Source organism: Phoenix dactylifera, chromosome 12 (assembly GCF_009389715.1).
Source record: "Phoenix dactylifera cultivar Barhee BC4 chromosome 12, palm_55x_up_171113_PBpolish2nd_filt_p, whole genome shotgun sequence".
NCBI classification, from domain to species: Eukaryota; Viridiplantae; Streptophyta; class Magnoliopsida; order Arecales; family Arecaceae; genus Phoenix; species Phoenix dactylifera.
In genome coordinates this window covers 3582668-3602846 of record NC_052403.1, presented here as the reverse complement: position 1 = coordinate 3602846, position 20179 = coordinate 3582668, and the positions used below count along the sequence as shown (strand labels likewise).

Sequence of the window (20179 nt, the reverse complement as noted above, 5' to 3'; positions counted from 1 at the left end):
TAAAAGGGGAGCTTCTCCCTCTAAGACGGGAGAGGCCTCTTCCTCCCAAGGGGATATTTCGGACTTCCACATACGATCTCTCTCTCTTCTTCAAAGTTAAGCCCCCCTCTGACTTAGGCATCGGAGGGCCAGCGCCGGGGAGCCCGGCCACCGGTTTTCCTTGCAGGACTTGCACACCCCCCGCGGCGGAGGACGCAGCCAGCCGGCGCACCGCCGCCCGCCTCCTGCAGCAGCGGAGCTCCTCCTTCCCCAGCTTCACGGCGGCCCCCGGGTCCAATTTCCAGCAACAAGTATTTAGAGCCATGTTTGGATATTCCTTCAGGATTAGACTAGAAATTCTGTAAGAAAAATCCGAGTCTGTTGATTCATTCAACTTGTATTTTCTACAAGCATATCTAAATCTTGCTCGGATGTTAGCTTTTGATTTGCAATATATAACTTGACGATTTTTAATTGCAATCATGCCTAAATAGATGAATCAATTTATAAAATTTTATATAATTTTCAGCCTCATATAGGCGCCAAGGGTACCCAAAAACAAAAAAAAAGCCGTCGCCGGGTCTCCTCGCCTTCAAACCCTCGCCAGACGAGAGAATGGTGGACGACCCTCTCTTCCTCCACCTCCACAAGCTCCCAGCGGCGACGTCGGAGGAAACCCTAGCCCGCGTCCTCGAATTCCTCTGGAAGACGAGAAAGACCGGCCTCGCTCCTCACGAGAAGACTCGCCTCCAGTCCCTTCTCAACCTCCCCACGCTCGAAGAGCTCGACCCCGTAAGCGCGCTTTCCGCCTTGCCAAGTCTAGGATTTCAACGTGTTTTTATGCTTAACTTCGTTGATTTGATGCCATTCCACTCTCTTTCCCTTTGCACTTCGAGGATAATTGGATCCGTTTTATTGAATGTTAATTGCCCTCGATTGTCATTTTCTGTTACAATTAATGTTTCATATTGGGCTATGCATTTCACTATTTATCAAAGTTCACTTAGAACTATTATTTCCCCAACATTTTTATGATTTTACAAATCTGTTGCTTTCCTGGTTATTTCCTTGTTATTTTTTTTTTGTCAAAAAAAATCTTATGTTCAAGTATTTAACTTAGTATGTTTTAGACTACATTTGGTAATGCGCACGCCTTTATACTACAATAATGGTCTTGATGATCTACTTTGTCCTAGATATCTTATCTTTTTGATTGCTTGCTAATCTTCTATCAGAAATCCCACTAAGATTTGTAGACTTCGTTGTTCACCTGACAGAGTCTTGGTGCATGTTATGCTGCTAAGTTTTTGTTTGACTCGCAGGCTAGGTAGTTATTATTAGTTAAATGAGCCTATTTTGGCGAAGTCTTAATCTCATATTTCTTGTGCTATTAAAATATGAACTCCCATTGTAGGTTTTGGCATGCCTTCGTTTAATTATCAGGAAGTGTGTACACGAGAAGCTCACAAGTGAAGATATACAAAATTTGTTTCCTATTGATCTGTCTGCTGAACTTCAAAGCATTCTTGTGATGGTACTTCAGAAATATCAGAACCAGTGGATGGAGGAAGCATCGAGAGACCAGGTACTCAAATCTTCTCTCAAAATCTGTGCATAAATTAGCACGACGTTTCATACAACAATCAACCAGGAAAGTCCATTGGTGTATTGAAGGAAAGGATGTTTGGCTGTCCTATTTGTGGTTCTTTGTTTTATATAGCTTAAAGTTTTAAACTTTTAGCTTCTTCCAAAATTCAGATGGCGATAAATATAGGAAAAAATCTCTGAATTTATTGGGAAAATGTATTGGTAGAGAAATGCAAAATTAGGATGAAATTTAATGGTGAAAGATTCTACATCAAGTATATCATGGCAACCTCACTATCTTCTTGTGAATGAGTAAATTCCTAGATGCCTTCATTTCATATACTTTACAATTTGCTTCCATGTTACTTTTGGAAAGAAAGATAGGCGATCAAATATCAGAGTAGCTGATAGATTATAAGATTCATCTTGAAGTTTGTTGGTCACTCTCTGCCTAGAAATTGATATTTCATGTTTGTCCTAAATTGCAGCAAAATCAGGATTCCCTCCGCTAACCTGGCTTTATTAAATCGGCTAGATCTTGCTTTGTTTTGTCACTGCATAAACTTAGAGGATTCTGAAAGTTTACAAGCTAATTTTGCAAACATCTAGGAACTTCGAGATAACATAGTCTGGCTCATGGTATGCTGTACCGGTCGGTATCGGGCATACCATACCCGTACCGATGGGTACCAGTATCGGTACGCTAATGTCGGTACGCCTGGCATACTGCATACAGTACCGTACCGACACTCGGTACACCTATACTAGTGCATTTTTCAATGTTGACTACTATGTCACCAGTTTTTGGTTATTGCTTTTGCAAGGTTTCATACTTTTCTCTATATTTATTATAATATCTAAGAAAGCTTTAGATCTTGAGTATTTTTGATTGTATAATGAATTTCATATACAATACTGATAAGTACAAAGAAATTTGTAATGGGGATGGATTTAGAAAAGTTTTATTTGAATTAGTGTTGCAAACTTTGATGCTCATGTGGATATTTTTTTTCCTTCTCTCGATGACTGATTCACCAATTTTTGTTGTGGTAATACATCATTCTAGCCTCTTTGGCAACAGACAAGGGTGTCTTATCAGGTTAGAGTCAATACACCACCAGTTCTTCCACCTCTCCTGGCTTCAGAATTATCGTCATCACTATGGCCACGACAAGATGATGAAATTAACTATCCTAACAGCAGTAATCTCTATGGTTCTGTTCCAAGCAAAGTTGATCGAAATCTGCCAAGCATCCCCCCAATTCCCCTTCAACGGGATAATGGCTCTTTTGATAATCTGGTATGGCACATATGTTCTAATTGGAGACTTATTGAGTTATTCAGTTCTTTGCTGATAGGGATGCATGGTCCCTCTTGTGCAGTAGTGGTATTAATAGTCAGATGTGTTAAGTGGTGATTTTGACCTAGATATATACGAGTGCTTATTACCTTTGTTTTCAGTTGATGTTGACTTCAATTTGAATACACTTTTCTTTTTTCTTTTTTTTTTTATATTCTGGTTTGATTTCATGATAGATCCTGGTTACCATAACTATAACCATAACTGTCAATCCTTGCTCCCACTATGTGCTGGCTTTTGGATCTTTTTAAAATTCTTCTCATTGCTTCATCTGATGTTAGAGCATTAATCTTCCCATATATTTAAACACTAAGATCTATTATCTATCTGAGATTCAACAGTATATTGATTTTACTAAACTTCACATATGCAATTTATCTACATCGCAGTTTGTATATGGAAAATGTCAATCTTGACATGAAATAACAGTCATTTAGATAGTAAGAACATGAATGTCTTTGACTCTGCTAAGAGATTTCTCTGCTGCTTCCATTATGTAGGTTCCCTTTAGGCTTGAGCAAAATATTAGCATATCATGCCTCAGTTTAGAGTAAACTGAATACTTATGCAGGCGATTCTTCCCCGACTCAAGTCAATGACATGGACTATGGAGAATCAAAATTTGACACCTGCAAATCGGGTGGCTATCATTACTCTGAAGGTAGTCTAATTATACATGCCAGGCTGTTCTCTTATTGTAGATAAATTCATAATTTAAAATGCAAGCATATTTTCTTGTTAGTGATGTCTATGTTCCATCTGCTAGTCAATGTATGACGTCTGTTTTCTAATCCTGTTTTGTAATATGCATGTATATATGTATGTATTTATTTATTTTGGATAGGAGAAAGGGTTTAAGGTTAATGGAGGGCAGTTGTTAACAGCAGCAAACATCAGAAATTCATTATATGCAGCAATTCCTTCCATATCCACCCCTGCCCCTTCCTCCTCTTTGCCCTTGTTTGATAGGCACAACAAACTAATAAATTGGGATATGGAGAACTATGTGGGCCTATACTGATTCCTGCTTAATGCACCATCATGCTGCTTTTATGCAAAATGTAAAAGCGGTCATTTTGGATATGGCGCTTGTGTGTAGCTTGGCAGTGCAAAAGTGCATCAAACATGTTATAATGCATAAAACTGTAAATTTTCTCCTTTTTTTTTACTTTTCTATTTTTGCTTATTCCAGAGGGTCACTTAATTGTTAGCTATTAACCATGGTAAAACTTCAGGTTTTAGAGTATTCGTTACCATATTTGTTTTTCATCCTTTCCTCCTTTTTTGTGCTTCCAGCTGCAAGATTATACAAAGTCTCCTTCAGGGGAAATAGAGGTGAAGTTTCAGCTTTCAAAAGACACACTGGAAGCCATGTTGAGATCAATGACCTACATCAGTGAGCAGCTCTCAAACTCTGTAAGATATTGATCCTATCCTGCTGTTGTTTTCCTGTAGATATATCGCCATTGTTTCTTTGTTATTTTAATAATTTTAATACTAAATGAATTGTCTAAATGAACATAGATAACTGAAAAAATTAAATCCCTTACCATGATTCTACTTGGGTAACACGACTTGACCTGGATTATGAATCCAGTGAACTGCCATGCTAGCCAGCACAAATTTGATTACGGATGTTGATCAAGCTAAATTATGGTTTCAAATTGAAAAAGAAAAATCACTCTCTATGAGTCTTTTGGCCAATTTCTTTGTGGTTGACATGGAAATTTTGTCTCCATGATGAACTTTAGTTTCTAGATTCAACAATTCAAATATTTTTTAAAAAAAGAAAATTGGTCCATTCGTCTGTATATATATTGGGCCCATTGACTGGGGCAGGGTCTAAGCCACTTTTGTAGGCAGACAGGCTGCATAGTGGGGACCCAACTGACTGCATAAGCACAAGCTTCAGTCCTTGACACTTTTTTCTTATTTTTCTGAATTATTATTAAACTATTTCTAGATGTTCTATTATTTTGTCTATTGTTATGAACTTATTTATTTTTTAAAGCTGTTACATATGAACTTCATGGGTGCCTGTCTAAGTGGCCTAATACCATTAACGCACCATGTGTACTTTGACAGCCCACATATTGTGGCTGCTTTTTGAAACCTCAGCTGCATTATGCATCCAAATACATTTATTTACATGTAAATGTATTATGTCATTAGTTCGATGCAACTGTCTTATCATAATGGGATAGGAAAATGTAGATACATAAATTAGAATGGATGGCAAAGTTATACCGAATTTGAAGGAGGCCATGTTCATCATTGTCATTGATCGTCGGATGATATCATTTTATTGGCTTGAGTAAGAAATCACTGAGAAAATACGAGTCCACAAAAAAATAGCCGGAAGAATAAGGAGAAAGTGGTATATTTACTTGTGCATTCTTCCCACCAATAAAACTAAATCTTGTGGAGCAATTAGTTGCATCAGCCACTTGAGGACAAATTAATTTATATTTTATTTTTCTGATTGTTGGTGTGAGATTTGGATCTGGTAATCTTCTACATACCTATGCTCGACTTGGATCTACCTTTACTCCATAAACATGCCTAATTGAGTATCAATTTGTCCTAATTTGGATATATAAGCTCCAAATACTCATTTTTGGAATACTGGGAAGGTCACATTAGTTTGTCAAAACAGTGGTTAGTCGAAATCCTAAACTGATTGCTTACAAAAAAATGGCTGCTCATTGATTTCTTTTAAGAGTGTAGGCCCTTGAGATGAACATTCATTTACTGATCCTTAAACACGCTACAGAATTGTAAGAAGCCATGCCAAACAAAAATATGAAGAACAACCATGCACACGCCTGACATTGATCATAAGATGATGATGAACACATCGAAAATGCAAATCCATTCCTAACATCTTCCATCATTTCAAATATCCATTTGGTCTAATCTTATTATCCATGCCAAAACCACACTTAAGTTTAGCTTTCACACAACCAAGATTGTACTCTCCTTTTCATCTGTTCTGTCTCCACCTTAACACCTCCAGCCTATGGCCCATTCACAATCAACTTCACTCCAGCACTCTCTCCTCTGAGAACACATATGAGTGACTTCTTGGGCATTCTCCTTTTATCCAAGCTTCTGACTGAAGACAGGCGGAGTCCGCTGGGTTCATATCCCATTTGCATCAATAAGTGGCTTCAATCTTACTACCTGAACACTAGATGTGTCCTTGCTAGCTTATTCAGCTACAGGATGAGCTTTTAGGTAGGAAATATCCCTTAGGACATAAGTCTTTATTGTGGTTAACCCAGCATGTGACTGATGCAATTGTTAGCAACTTCTCATGTGGAATTAGTTAATTTGTCCACATTTCATGCTCTTTTTTTGCCTGCGAGCTTGCTTTGATTTTTCAATTAATCACTACCATTGGGGGACGTGGTTTATTTTATATAGTGTAATCCCAGGTGTTTTCACTTGATAACTAAAAGCAAGTATGGAAGTTCTATAGTTGGTTCACCAGTACAATGGGGAGCATGATGTGGCTTAGTGGCTCCATAACCATTCCTTCTACTTCAGAGCTGGGCACTGTCCTAAGTCCTAGCAAATGTTTTGTATTATGTAACCATGCAAAACCTAACCATCAATTTATAAGCTCAAAAATGAGACTGCAGTGCAGCATTGCCAGTCTGGCCTTGGACATTTCATATATTATATATGCTTATAGGACTGCATGGCTGCTTGGTAGGTGGAGCCACCGTCAGAACCATCATCAAAGAAGCCGCGGCAGTAAGAGTCGAATCCATCACTATCTTATCACACGACGGGGTTGCCCAACCAGCTACATCAGAACAGGCATGCGGACCATCATGTTGATGTCATGGCACCCTCTTCAACTTCATTCGCGGACAATGATATTTGTATGTATAAATGGCCCCTTCGTGTATGTTTTGAATTTGCTTCATGAAAATGTGGTAGCAACTACAGTATGAGATGATAGATGGGTGATCACTTATCATTTTATAGAGCTGCAGGAAAGACAGATATCACTATCAGTGTGTGCAGAAAGAGGGATGGAAATGTTAAATGTACTATTTATTGGTGGCATTGAGACTACCAAAAAATTGAAATAGACACATTGTAATGACTCTGAAAAAAATTAGCACTCTTTAATGTCAGCTGCTTTGTAATTTCGAAGGAGAGGGATGTTCTACGCATTTTCTCATATATACTGCTGTAATCTCCAATTCTGGTGGCAGGTGTGACTATTTGGCTCTCTCGACTACTGGTGGGATCTTGCCATCAGAAACATCGGAGAGAGCGCTGTTAGTATAGTGACTGCGGATCAGATTTTGTTATGATTTTTGATACGCATGCATTGGGTTATATTCTGTGCCTAGCATTTTAGCAGGCATCCCTCATTAGCCGGCAGTATTCTTGATCAATTCCAGCTATTTTACATGCTGTCAAAATTAAGCTTCAGCTATGCATATGCAGCATGAGATGTTAGAAGAAATAATTAAATTGACTAAATGAGAAACTTAATATGAACTGATCCAGAAAGTGAGTATTATATTATGCATTGAGTATCGATGCCAAAATGTCATTAATCTCTCTACTATTTGATGCCCAAGCCTTTTGCGAATGTTTTTTTTTTATTATTATTTTCATTTATAGCATGACAAGGACTTCTTTCTGACTGGACTCTCTGTTCTTGTTCCGCGAAAGAGATCCAATGCAGCCGGAGGAGAGGAGAAAACTGGGGGAAATTAAAATGGACGATGTTTGGACGTCATGGGCATTTAAGCAGGGATCCAACTATGAGTTCGCCTACATCAACAAAAACCTCTCTCTTGGGTGATGGCATTATAGCAATCCATCAACCGACTCGGGAATATACCTCGTGCAGCGCATTTGCAAAAGTAGTATGACCTCAGTAGACCAGGTAGATTTAATTTCTATGTCATCTGAATTTATCTTAAGGGTAATATGGGTCTGATATTAAGAAGTAATTCCATGTGAGAAAGCCTACTATTTAAGAGGAATTCTATTAAATGGACAAACTAATTGATTGATCAGCATGTACATATCCAAATTGCGTTTAAATTTGCAGATGCATGAGACATTGGTTCTTTTATAGCACCCAGCACATAAATGAGGCAATAAAGAGTTTAACAATCCATTTCACCGTTAAATTTACTAAGAACTTCAATTGCACCACAAACATGAAATAGAAGGGCTAGAATTATTTCGCATTTGCTTTCACAATTCAGTCTCTGAGAGAGGCTTGATCATCCTCGGAAGAGAACGGTAAGCATACACAAAGCCACCAGGCAATGAAAGCTACTCAGAATGCATTGCAAAAATGTCTGGCTCATGCTAACCATCAGAACAAATCCACATGGATGGAAAACAAATTGCGCGATCTTGAAACACAAATTATTAGCATTACAAGGCCAACCAGATAAAAGACCCACAGGAAGTGCCCAATTTTAATAGTGCACGATGTAAGTCTGCAGCTAACAGGTTGAACTTAGCATATCATAAATCATATGTATGCATAAAACTTGATACCAAGAAAGACCTGATAAAATTTCACAACATAACTTTCAGAAATATCATATTTCTGAAATGCTGGTGTAATGAAAAATGCTATAGCTTCAATAAATGTCTGTCACATTACAACAATCATGGTTAGCAAACCTAACAGGGCTAGAATTCAAACAAATCGATGACATCAATAAAAGCCCAAGACTGCCAAAAGGCAAGTAAAATACTACAACCTACGTTGCAAGATTACAGACACATCAAGTTGTCAGCAGGCTGGTTTGGACTCAAAAATTGCTTAGGTACTGAGAATGATGCATTGCTTAAAAAGTTAGATGTCAGGAGAACTGCTAATGCCACAAGCATTCAGCAATCCTAGAGAGTACAGCTTAACCTGGTTCATCTCACCAATGCCTTTTCCCACCAATCCGCCTTGCCAGCTGTATATCTTTTTGCACTGCACCAAAACACATCATATTTTAAACAAGGGAGGTAGAGCACGCAAGTGGAGAAAATTGAGTGTTAATTTCACTTCATATATTTTCTAATAATGCTTTGCAGAACTTCAACCGATCATATGCAGTCCAATTCATGGTCGTGATATGCACAGTCAGTCTCTTAGAATTTTCTTCATTAAACTTAAACCTGAGCCGATAAATGACAATAATATAGACTTGGAATCAATTTGATCGGCTGCCAGTTACTCCCACTGGCATCCAAAGTGAGCTTAAATTGAACTTGCACCAGTAAAACAAGCACGAACTCCATCAACGTGCAACATGCACAGTAAGTCTCCTCCTCCACACTGCACCTTTTACATATTTAAATTTTGATTTCAAAGCTCTTAATCATATTTTTATCATTGGGCAGATGTGTCATCACTTCTTTTATGGTGGGGGTGTGAAGAAGGATGTGGAAAAGCTTGAAACAATAAAAAAAAATTTGGTGATGTTTAAGCATTATGTAGCCAAATATGGAAGCAATATAGTGACAGAAGGAGATTCTGAAAATCAATGCATTATTTTAGAGAACAAAGGAAGCATTTGGGGGCCATAAAAGCAGAATGTAGATGGCATAATATCAGAAAGAACTGAATATATCATAATTGCCAGATTAAGCTTAAGAAGAAGATGGTAAAGAACGATCTGCCAACAGAAAACAATAGAAAATATAAGAGAGAGATATTAATAATTTCCAAAGAATAATTTTAATTTCCATTAAATCATCAAGCCTTAAATACAAATTGAAGCTTCTTAAAGTACTGCACATGGAAAATCCTTGAGGCAATTCTAGATACGACTAGCATGAGAACAAGACTTCCAATCACAGAATACTAAATGGACTGCATGAAAAATTTTATTCTCAAAATTAACTTCTAAAAGTTACTTAAAACCAGTCTCTTAGTAAAAAAGTTTCCAACTTATAACACATCATGCCTTGCTCATTAAAACCAAACCAATGAAAGTAGGACAAAGCTTGTTGGTTAAGTTGCTAGGACACATGCATCTGTTTAAAGAAAGATGCAACATCATGTTTGGTCACATGAGGGTCATAGTGATGGTGTCAAGGCCACTTCATCCTTCTTCCAGTTGATCTACATCCAGTCGTAGGAGCTTCATTCTTCACTTTGAAGTCCTCCACGTAATGCCATTCCACAAAATTGTAGTAATTTTTTCTCCTTCTCAGTAATGACCTTTCTGCTTTTCCAAAAGAGCTTGCTTATTCTTCAATAAAGGCCACCTTTTCCTTATGAATCAATATGTTCATTGCCATGCTTTGTTCGACCACATATTAACCCTTAAAAATGGGTTCCCACATCAACTCTCGTGTATCAGTTTAATTTAGAGAAAACCAAAATACCCAACAATGCATCTTCATTACAAAACCAATCCATCAACATGGATGTATTTCTTAAAAAAAGAAAACCAAAACTAAAAAATTTCTACATGCACAATATTCATCAAAAAGCCCGATTACCAGACAGCCCTTCACTTGCAAAGGCACCATTTTGTTGTGTTCAACTACTCACTCACTTCAGTTAATGTTTATGACTTCACGAAACTTGCATTGGTCATCAAAAGCACCCATTACATCTTTTAATAGAACAAAACTTTTGATAGGTCACTCTTATTCAAGAGCACTCGAATGAGTCCTTTGCAAAGGGAATATCACGTCTCTGATCTTTCAACAGGCTGTTGGTAAGGCATCAGTGCACCACATAAAGAATATCACTTTGGGCATGCAAAGAATAAATCCACACGTTCCTCGGTAGAGATAGATCTTTCTCAAATTGTTGCATTCAGATAATTTATATTAGGCATTATACTTTAATTTAATGAGATCTGGTTCAAGCATTTGCACAAGACTGTCTACTAACAAAGAATGACCTTTTAGATTGTACTTACCCCATGGAATTTTGAAAATTTTACCAGCTGTGCAAGCTAACAAGAAAGTTTGCTTTATTAATTTCTTTACAATCGTGAACCTTTTAAGACTATATCAAAGAGCAGAAAACTTTTTTTGACATGAGGTCAATCAAAAGACAATGGATGCACCCGCACCAAAATCTTGTTTATTTGACTTCATGACATGATAAAAGTAAAAAAAGCTAATTCAAATTTTCATCCATATTAAAATCATCATGTGACAATTATTTGAAAGAAATACATATTCTTTAGTTTGGTCTGATACTTTATGTAAAAGTTACCAACAGAAGTCATCATCCATCACTTGTCAATAGAGTCTGTTTCACAATCGTAAAATGCATATATAGCAAAATGGCATGAGTTACTGCATTTCACATGTTAAAAATGCTTGATCTCAAACAAGGTAAAGCCAAATAGGGAGCAAATGTTATTTATAGTTTTTGTGATCTACATAAGATCATGTCAAGTATTTCCAAATGAACTTGGTCAAATGCATGGTAAGTCTGGTTTGAAATTTACTTCTCGAAGCTGTTGCAAAGAATTTTGAAAAGAAAACCTAATCATTCTAACTACTAATTGCAAATTGGGCAAGGTTAACAGTTTTCTATGTGAAAATAGTATTAAGCCTGAGCACTTTGATTTGATTAGCATAGCCAAGCATGGAGTTTTCATATGCATGCAAATGCTACACAAGTGGAATGCCAACTTACTAAGAGTAACACGCTTTGCATGAATTGCACATAGATTTGCATCTTCAAATAATCCATGTATATAACATTCTGTTGCCTGCAAGATTTTGACAAATAAATAAATGATGAAATGTATCAATTAGTATGGAGGTGGATTGTGTTCGACGCTATTCAGATTGTAGCATACTTCTGGTTTTAGATAACAGAAATAGACATAGATATGTATTGGAAGGATGCACGCACATACACAACGTGCTGTCATTTGCAGCAGTTTATAGTACATGGCACTAGAGCATGACTAGAATCGCACGCGTGCACACACACAAAGAGAGAGAGAGAGAGAGAGAGAGAGAGAGAGAGAGAGAGAGAGAGAGAGAGCAAAAGTAGCAGTCACCTCTTGAATTGCAACCATAGCTTCAGCTGTCCATCGAGACACATCTCTTGAATAGAAGTTAGTAATCTCCTTTACCTAGAAATACTAACAAACATAATTAGAGCCAAAGCAGATAATCACTCCATTTCTTCATAAACCCCAGCTTATTCTTGAAAAGAAAGTAACATGAGCAGGACAACAAAGAGAACCACCCAACTACTCGTTTCGACGTTATCAGCTAATCAATTGCAAAATCCATATAAACGCATAACAACATATTTGAAACCACAGACCACTCCAAAGTACAAGCTCCAGCATCCCTACCCTAACTCTTGATCCAGAAGCTAGAAATACCATTAATGCCACTAATATGCCGCAAATTTAACCAAAAACCGAATGATTCTAGGTGGGGGGGAAGAAGTGATTGAATGGCAAGTACTAACAAGTCTGAAGAAGGGTGCGAAGGGGATCAGCAGCTTCCAAGTCTTCTGCAACTTCCGGATCTCACGGAGGGCCGCGGTCCCTGGCCGCAACCTCCGGCCCCGGCGGGCCTGGTCTGCAGGAGTTCCTCCTTCTGCTTTTTTTTTTTAAAAAAAAAACCTTTTTTAATCAAATAGAAGCCCAAAGAAAGCAAAATAAAAACCAATCTAAGGCGAGAACTAGACCTTGAGGCGTCTCTGGTTCGCCACCCCTCGCACTCGGCCTCCCTCGCTGCCATCACGACGCATAATACCAAATACTTATCAAAAGAATTCATTAAGAAAAAGGGGTAAAAGGAGGGAAAAAGCGGAGAAATCGGAGGCTTACACGGGTAGGGCGAGATGGCGTCCCCGAGGTACTCGCTTCACCTGGAAGAAGATTGGGAGTTAGGGTTTCACTGATTTAGAAGAACAGAGAGAGAGAGAGAGAGAGAGAGAGAGAGAGAGAGAGGGAACCAGCTTGCTGCTGCGAAGGCTGGTTCCATTGAAATCTTTTCTTCGGGCGACGGCGGGGTCTGTTCGAGAAGTGTTTCGCCCTCGCCATGGGCGGCGAGGGAGAGAAGAAACAAAGACCAGAGAAATAGAGAGAGTTTTTTTCTTTAATTTTTGTTTTTCTAAAATTTGTTTGGTGAGCGCCTGAATGGAAACCTAGCGGTTCTTTTTTAGTTTTTTTTTTTTCTTCCCGAAAATGGATGTGCCGTCTTTTCTGTAACTGCATACAGCATTTCTATGCGGGAGTGCTTTTGCCGTCCGATCTTCTTGCGCGAATCAATCACGTCCGCTCGTTTGCCGTCACTGGGAAGAGTGGACTACAGTAAAGAAAATGGTGTACTCATAGAAAGATCTATGCGCACGCATGGACGATAGGTTTAGACCCACGTGTGGATGCCGTTCCTTTTTCCAAGGGGGATTGTTCCGCCAGAAATTTTGAGTGAGTTCGTTCATTTGAAAATGTCGACCGTTGAGACATGACGCAGCGGAATAGTTTCTCATTTTTTTCCCTTTTATATACAATATAAAAAAACTGTACTGGAAAAAAATTCGAGTATTTTCCGGTGCGCATTTCAGAATTTCCAAGACCAACCACATCTGACAACATTTGGATAGTTGGAAACCGTCCTAATTAATTACAACTGCAGATCAGAGCTCATTATCTTCTAATGTATATCCAAAGGCAAACAATATTGCAGACTAAATTACTTTCTTCATGACTCACCATTATAAAAATTTTATCTAGACAAACTATAGAACTGTGTCAAAATTTTATGTAGTATTTTATTTTCTAATTTTGTTGACCACATTCACACTCCAAACCACCGTTGTACCAAAAAATTAAAAAATCTAAAATCAATTCATCGAGCATGACCGGAATCCTAAACAAAGTCAAGAAACTAGTAAACCTGATCATACACACCGCTGCAACAAGATAGGGAGAGGAAAAAAAATTTCACCTTTTATCCGGAGGTCCATATCATTTTAAACACTCCTAAGAAATGCTCTAGTGCGAACAAATTGCCTTCAAAAATTCCTCGAATGCAATCTTGATTGATGAGCACGCAGCAATCCATCAAATGTAACACAAGCGAACCACGCGAATCGTGTTCACCAAGATCTACTGACAACCACCAAGGCACCCAACCAAATAAATAAATTAATTCCGATATAAATAGCGGACGAACCAGTCCAAAATTCTTAATTCTACAATCGAGATATACTCATGCCAAGCTAGCAGGTGGCCTACTCGTGTCATGAATCGATCTGCTGGAGAACGCTTAGAATGAAAGCTCCGCATTGGTAGACCTTGGAAATAAATACGGGATAAAAAAATGTGATTAGAACTGGGTCTCACAATCCACATTCAGATCATTTCACCTGGAACTCGAGAATAAGTCTCCATTGGCAATAAATTATGACAAAGCAACAGGAACAAAAACAGAGCAATGATAAATTTAACATTTATCTCGCCACAGTTTCAAGTCAAAAATTTGCAGTCACTATAGTAGGAAACACTATGCCCAGCAAGAGAACCTGATCGAGTGACCATAATTCCTAAAACACAAGTACAACCTAGGTATCTCTGCCTCGTCTCATTGGTCACCTGGGATACTCTTGATGATGTCGGAGTCACCTGAAACACAAGCAATGCAACAATAAATGATTGCCATCTAGCAGAAAAGGAGAGGACAAGGAAAATTGATTTGAGTGTCCATTTAACTCACCTGGATCAATAATGCTGAGGCAGCTTACACGGAAATATTTGCCGCAAGCTGTTCCAAGGTCCACATTATCTGCAAATGAAAAAGTATCAAATAAAGAGGCCAGCGGCAATATCATGCAAGTCTAAGTTTTGCAGCATGAACAAACATCGCATAAAGCATGGATTTGAAGGGAGAAGAAAAAACTAGCCATGACCAACTTATTTCTAAGCCCAACAAGTTCCACCAAGATGTATAAGTGCGATCCAACCAACTACACATACTGATGCTGAACCAGAAAAAGTTTCTATACTCCCTTCTCTTTTTATGATGAAAGATCTAAAGGAAAAGATTCATAGGGTTCGGTTAGCACCATCTTGAGTAGCCTAATGTAGCTATGAATCTGTGCTGCCCTAGCATCTCTTCTTTACCGATTGCTGGAGAGGAGAAGGCGATCGTTGCTCTCTCTCTCATAGTTGGAGGATGAGAGGATCTTGCCATCATTTAAGGATAGTGACAAGGGAAATAGAAGGTCCTATTCTGCTTGCACAACAAAACTCTCTGAAAGCTAAACAATAGTACCAACTGCAATGCAAATAGGGTCAGATGATGGGAGATTCACATTATAACTTGCAGGGGCAGGTAATAACACAGAGAGAAAGATTTGGTCCTTAATCCTACAAATATGTAAACCTTTAGATATAGAGTTGGTCCCAGGAAAAGACATTTGGACCCACATGGACCAAGTAGAATTGGACTGGTAGGTTTTGGGAGCACACCCACAAGCTGATAAAATGAATTAAAGCAAGCATTTGGGCAGGACGGTCAGAATGTTTGGGTACTTAAGATCACAGTCACAGGTAGGCTTCTAAGAGACAGAATTGGCACTCAAGAATGAGGGCACAAACATTGAAATATAAGTTAAAAAAAAGCCCTGAAAATAATTTAAAAAGATGTTTGGAGAAATGGTAGAGAAGTGAATGAGCCAACTAATCCAAACTGTTTATTAATGGTTTCCCAACAACATCCCACATTTCCAAGAAAAGTTCTTAGGAAGCTACCAACTCTAATTGAATCAATTTCTTATCCCTTTGGTTTATTAATTAAAAAATTCTTATAAAGCAGGATATGGTCTTCCAAATAGTCACACTTAGAATTCATCAAATACAGTATTATGTTTTGCTTTCTTATAAAAAAAAGATCACAAAACAATTCATATTTATGTACTTGTAACAGTTCTGATATTTCAGGGTTTACAACTTAATAACCAAATGCCTAGCAAAATGGTTATCATAATCTAGTTAATAAAAAGATTTGATCAAAAGATATTTCACCTTTTTAACTTACAAGAACAATAAAGTTAAAACTAAGTATAATAATCGCACCACAAATGATATGTTGGAGAGTATCTATTAAGAACAGACAGAAATACTTACTCCCATTGAAATGATGCACGCCAACCTTAGACAACATTGCGTAATACTCAATTTCAGACTTGCGAAGAGGAGGGCAATTGTTTGAAATAATTATCAACTTTCCTGGAATAAATCAATCAATGAGATGCCAGTAACCTCAGATGTATATCAAATTTATAAGTTATTTTTTAAAAAAAGACTGATGAACGAAAATTGCATGTCAGAAGATGCGAAAAAAAGTTCAACAATAAGCTCTATGTAGTATGCTACACAATATCTATACAAGATAACATTGCAGCAATCTTTAAGAAGAAAAGCTCAAAAACAAGGTCATCTAAAAATTGGGGGATATAACTACTTAGGCGAACTCCCCCCCCCCCCCCCCAACTCCTACGTGAAAGTGGTAACGTAGTTACCTCTTTCACTCCGGAGTTACCCCCCCTCACAGGGGGAATAAATTGAACGAAGACCCAAGCCATAAAAACTCTGAGGATCCCTCAGACCACCTCACTAGATGAACCTTTTTTAGCCTCCTCTTCTGGGCATGTCCCCGATACTATACTAGTGAAAGATGGCAAGTTTACAAATAAAGAATAAATATAGAATGCAAAACCAAACATGGTGAAAGTGATGTAGTAATGGGATGCAAGACTTCCATGCTGCCTTATCTTAGTCTATATGGTGTCAGCTTCACAATTCAAGGTATGGTTAACAAATATAAAAGGACTCTACAAATAGGCTTTAACCTAATGGCAATCCCTTGAATTGGTGTCAAAATTCTGAACAACATCATCCTTGGATAAATGAGAAGCATACAAGGATAGCTGGTAGGTATAAAGACCACAGCTTTCTCAGTATACAGTTTTGATATGGCAAAGAATTAGAAAAAGTATCGAAAACACAAGATTTGAGAAAGTTAAATTCATATTAGCATGATTTTTAAGCCTAGGGAGCCAAAAGAAAACAAGATGCAAAACACCTAGAACATCAACAAAAGAATCTGCAAATTTGCTCACAAAGACAATTATCAAAATTTAACTGAAAAATGGCCAGAAAGTAGTCTGGAATCAAGGAAAAGAAAAGACGTACTAAACACAGGTTAATAAATTCACTTCCATTCAAAGAAATCTCCACCCCACAAAATTATGATATTTTCTGCAACCATTAATTGTCATGAAACTGATGATAACCTGCTCATGCAATTCAAGAGTATAAAATCACTGAAGCATCGGATATCAAACTCATGAAAAATTGGAAGTTCATTCTAGGCCCCATTCATTCTAGACATGTACACTACAAATTTGGTGCTTTTGATTAATAATATGATCTTAATATATAGAGCTCACTAGGTTGCCAATCTATTCACTAAGCATTGACAATATGGAAATGAATGTTAAGTGCTTTTCCACAAGTCACCTATGAATCCATTTCTTGAACATTCTTTTTTACTGAATCCACTAGATTGCACCATATTCTGCAACATGCAAAAGCAGCATATAGCCGGGTGATAGTAGGTGATAAAAAAAGGGGTGGCCCGGCGCACGAGGATCCCATCATTGTGGGGTTTGTAAAGAGTCAGATGCTCGCAGCTTTATTCCATCCCCTCCCTCCTATGCGAAGAGGCTGTTTCTGTGTTTAGTAGGTGATAAGCTACGAATAATGGAATTACTAGCTAATATATTTTCTTATAGTTGCACCATAAGCTCCACAGACATTTTCATAGTGATGGCATAATTGATCTGACACCACTACTAATTTTGCTACAAATATCAGCTCAGTGACTATGTGATGCTTAGCCCTAAAGATGGCACGAGAGGTGGTATGGTATAATGGCGCTGTAATTTACAATTTTAAATTTATGGGTAATATTGTGTATAGCAGCTACAAGAATTTACAGTATCAGTGGCTGATGTTCAAGAATATCAGAGAAACATGCTAGATGATTGTTTTTGTGGTGGAATGAAAGGTGTGTGGCAGAGAATGGTAAAGTGTAAATGAGCAATCACAACTTCTGTTTTCATTCAGTAATTCGTTTACACAACAAAAAGCATTAGTTCCTTTTATATAGTTTGCAAAGTCAGATTTGCTTCTTCATTATGTATACAATAATTTAACCCAAACAATTGCTATAACCCTTGAGAACTACAATTACTATTTTTCATTTGGGTGCACAAAGCTCAATCTTTATGACAACATGCCACTAAGTGACTGGTAATAAACTTAGTTACAGGCTCAATACATGGTACACCACAAAAGCATGAAATAGATGACACATTCAGAATTTACAACAGTGGACCACACAAATAATAATTTACCATGACATAGAAAATAATGTGTTTAGTAATCTACCATACTGCGACTAAAAGTCCCAAAATTAACAAGAGATTAAGCTGAAATTATTAACCACATCGTAATCAAGCAACACAGAAATTGAAAAAAATCAAATGACTGATTGGCCTTGTTTCTGGAAAGTCAATTTTCAAATGTCTGCCTAACTGACAAACACTCATATAATAAATTATCATGCTATCTAAGAAATACAAAAAAAGGGTGATAAACTTCCATGCACAGATAAGCTCAGAGAGCTATACCGATTGAACCACAGTTATCTGTACAAAATATCAATGAAGCATTTATAGCAAAGGCAAAAACTTAGGAATGTGATATTTTAAGTTGAAAGATAATTATTATTGAGATCCAACACCTTACCTAACCTTATTTTATCGTTGATAACATTATGTTTCGCCCTCCACACATTCCCCTAGATTTAGGAAAAAAAATCTAGATGGATTCAGGCAGGGAAGAAGGTCGGGATTGATTTCGGGAACTGTATTCATCTCAAAGGCACGGTTTAGCAGCCAAAGAGCCAAACTCCAGTCCCAGACCATAAACCCCAACATTTAACGCAAACGATTGCTCACCCTCCACGTTCCAACACACCCAAATGTTTCAACCATATCCAACAAAACATCAAGAAAACAAAGGACCGAATCAGACTAGCTCCATCAATGCACATAAAATCCACAGCCCTAGAAACAACTTCTAGAATAGATCATAGCCCATTTGTCAATCAAAAACGGTAAATTTCCCGAATGAGACTATTTATTTGGAAATGGAGGTAATCTCCAGAAAGCGTTAGAGATCAAAAAACACAAAAAATGGCCATAAAAAGGGATCCGAGATCCGAAAAAAAAAGAAAAAATAAAAAAAAAACCTTTGGAATTCCGAAGGGATCTGAGGACCGTCTTGTACCCAAGGGTATACTTCCCGCTCTTCATCACGAGAGCAAGCCTGTTGTTTATGCTCTCGGTACTCTTCTTCTGCATCAGGAAAACAAGCCAAAAAAACCCTCAAAGAATCAACGAAAAATCCCCGGAAAAACTAGAAAAACCTCCGGCCATGCGGTCAAAGGAAGAAGAAAAAAATCTAAAGAAGAGATCTTTGTAAAGATTACCGCCTTCTTCGTGGGCGCCATGGGTGATGCTTCGAGAATGAGAGGAGGGAGGCGTAGAGAGGGAGAACCCTGGATATCCCTGTGGGCACCGGCCGCAAAGAAAACCCTAGGGTTCGTAAGTTGAGTATATATCGCATCGGAGTTTGATATATTTACCAAATTACCCTTGAGCTTGCAATTGGGAGATCAGGACCGTTGGATCCTGCCCTGGACACCGCTGGGTTGCGATGTCCACTTGAAACGCGAATGTGGCAAATTATCATTGGCTCCTGGTCTGGGAGATGAATGCCATGTATGGGTGCGGCTCAGCTGTTTCCGCCTGAACAGGATACAGACGAAGCCACACACTTGGCAAGCTTCAGTTGGTTCGTAGCTTAGACATTTGGGCTATGGTGAAAAATGAAGGAACCGCTAAACATGTATACCACGAAGCCAATGAAGCTGCGGATTGGGTGGCTGCTTATATAACCTGTCACTCCGGCAGTATCCTATGGGCTGAAGATAGGAAGTTTTCTTTGGCACTTCAAGGTATCTTATTTTTTGATTTTATTTGATGTATCCGTACTCGTCAGATATGATCCACCCGCCTTAGCAAAAAAATAAAAAAAAAACAAGAAGGCGCGCATGAATTCCATCGACATCACCGTATGCCTTGGGAGAAGGCATCGTATGTGCATCGTATATACTGAACTCAGGTAGTATATA

At 38.0% G+C, this 20179-nt stretch overlaps 3 protein-coding genes across 5 annotated transcripts; 1 reads left to right on the top strand and 2 right to left on the bottom strand.

Annotated features, from left to right (window-relative positions):
• Positions 1-504: 504 nt before the first annotated feature.
• Positions 505-7096, top strand: LOC103704984. 2 transcript variants are annotated; one of them, XR_003385251.2, is made up of 7 exons: positions 505-771; positions 1394-1564; positions 2633-2866; positions 3498-3587; positions 4223-4342; positions 6645-6816; positions 6923-7096. XR_003385251.2 is itself a non-coding variant. In XM_008788528.3 (6 exons), the coding sequence occupies exons 1-6, from the start codon at positions 595-597 to the stop codon at positions 6687-6689; spliced, it is 837 nt and encodes a 278-aa protein (XP_008786750.2). In that variant the 5' UTR covers positions 505-594; the 3' UTR covers positions 6690-7096. The 2 variants fall into 2 exon arrangements, 1 of the variants encoding a protein (XP_008786750.2); XM_008788528.3 differs by having other exon boundaries at positions 6645-7096.
• Positions 7097-8481: 1385 nt separating this feature from the next.
• On the bottom strand, positions 8482-13043 carry LOC103704985 (histone H3-like). Of its 2 annotated transcripts, XM_008788530.3 has the most exons (7): positions 12867-13040; positions 12739-12779; positions 12597-12642; positions 12375-12505; positions 11953-12027; positions 11580-11655; positions 8482-8900 (listed from the first exon to the last, which is right to left on the bottom strand). In XM_008788530.3, exons 1-7 carry the CDS (start codon positions 12952-12954, stop codon positions 8848-8850), a joined length of 510 nt encoding a protein of 169 aa, XP_008786752.1. In that variant the 5' UTR covers positions 12955-13040; the 3' UTR covers positions 8482-8847. The 2 variants fall into 2 exon arrangements, with proteins under 2 accessions (XP_008786752.1, XP_038988252.1); XM_039132324.1 differs by lacking the exon at positions 11580-11655 and having other exon boundaries at positions 12867-13043.
• A 1179-nt stretch (positions 13044-14222) lies between these two features.
• On the bottom strand, positions 14223-19608 carry LOC103704986 (60S ribosomal protein L30-like). Its single transcript, XM_008788531.4, has 5 exons — positions 19475-19608; positions 19235-19340; positions 16042-16143; positions 14630-14698; positions 14223-14538 (listed from the first exon to the last, which is right to left on the bottom strand). Exons 1-5 carry the CDS (start codon positions 19493-19495, stop codon positions 14498-14500), a joined length of 339 nt encoding a protein of 112 aa, XP_008786753.1. The 5' UTR covers positions 19496-19608; the 3' UTR covers positions 14223-14497.
• Positions 19609-20179: the final 571 nt, after the last annotated feature.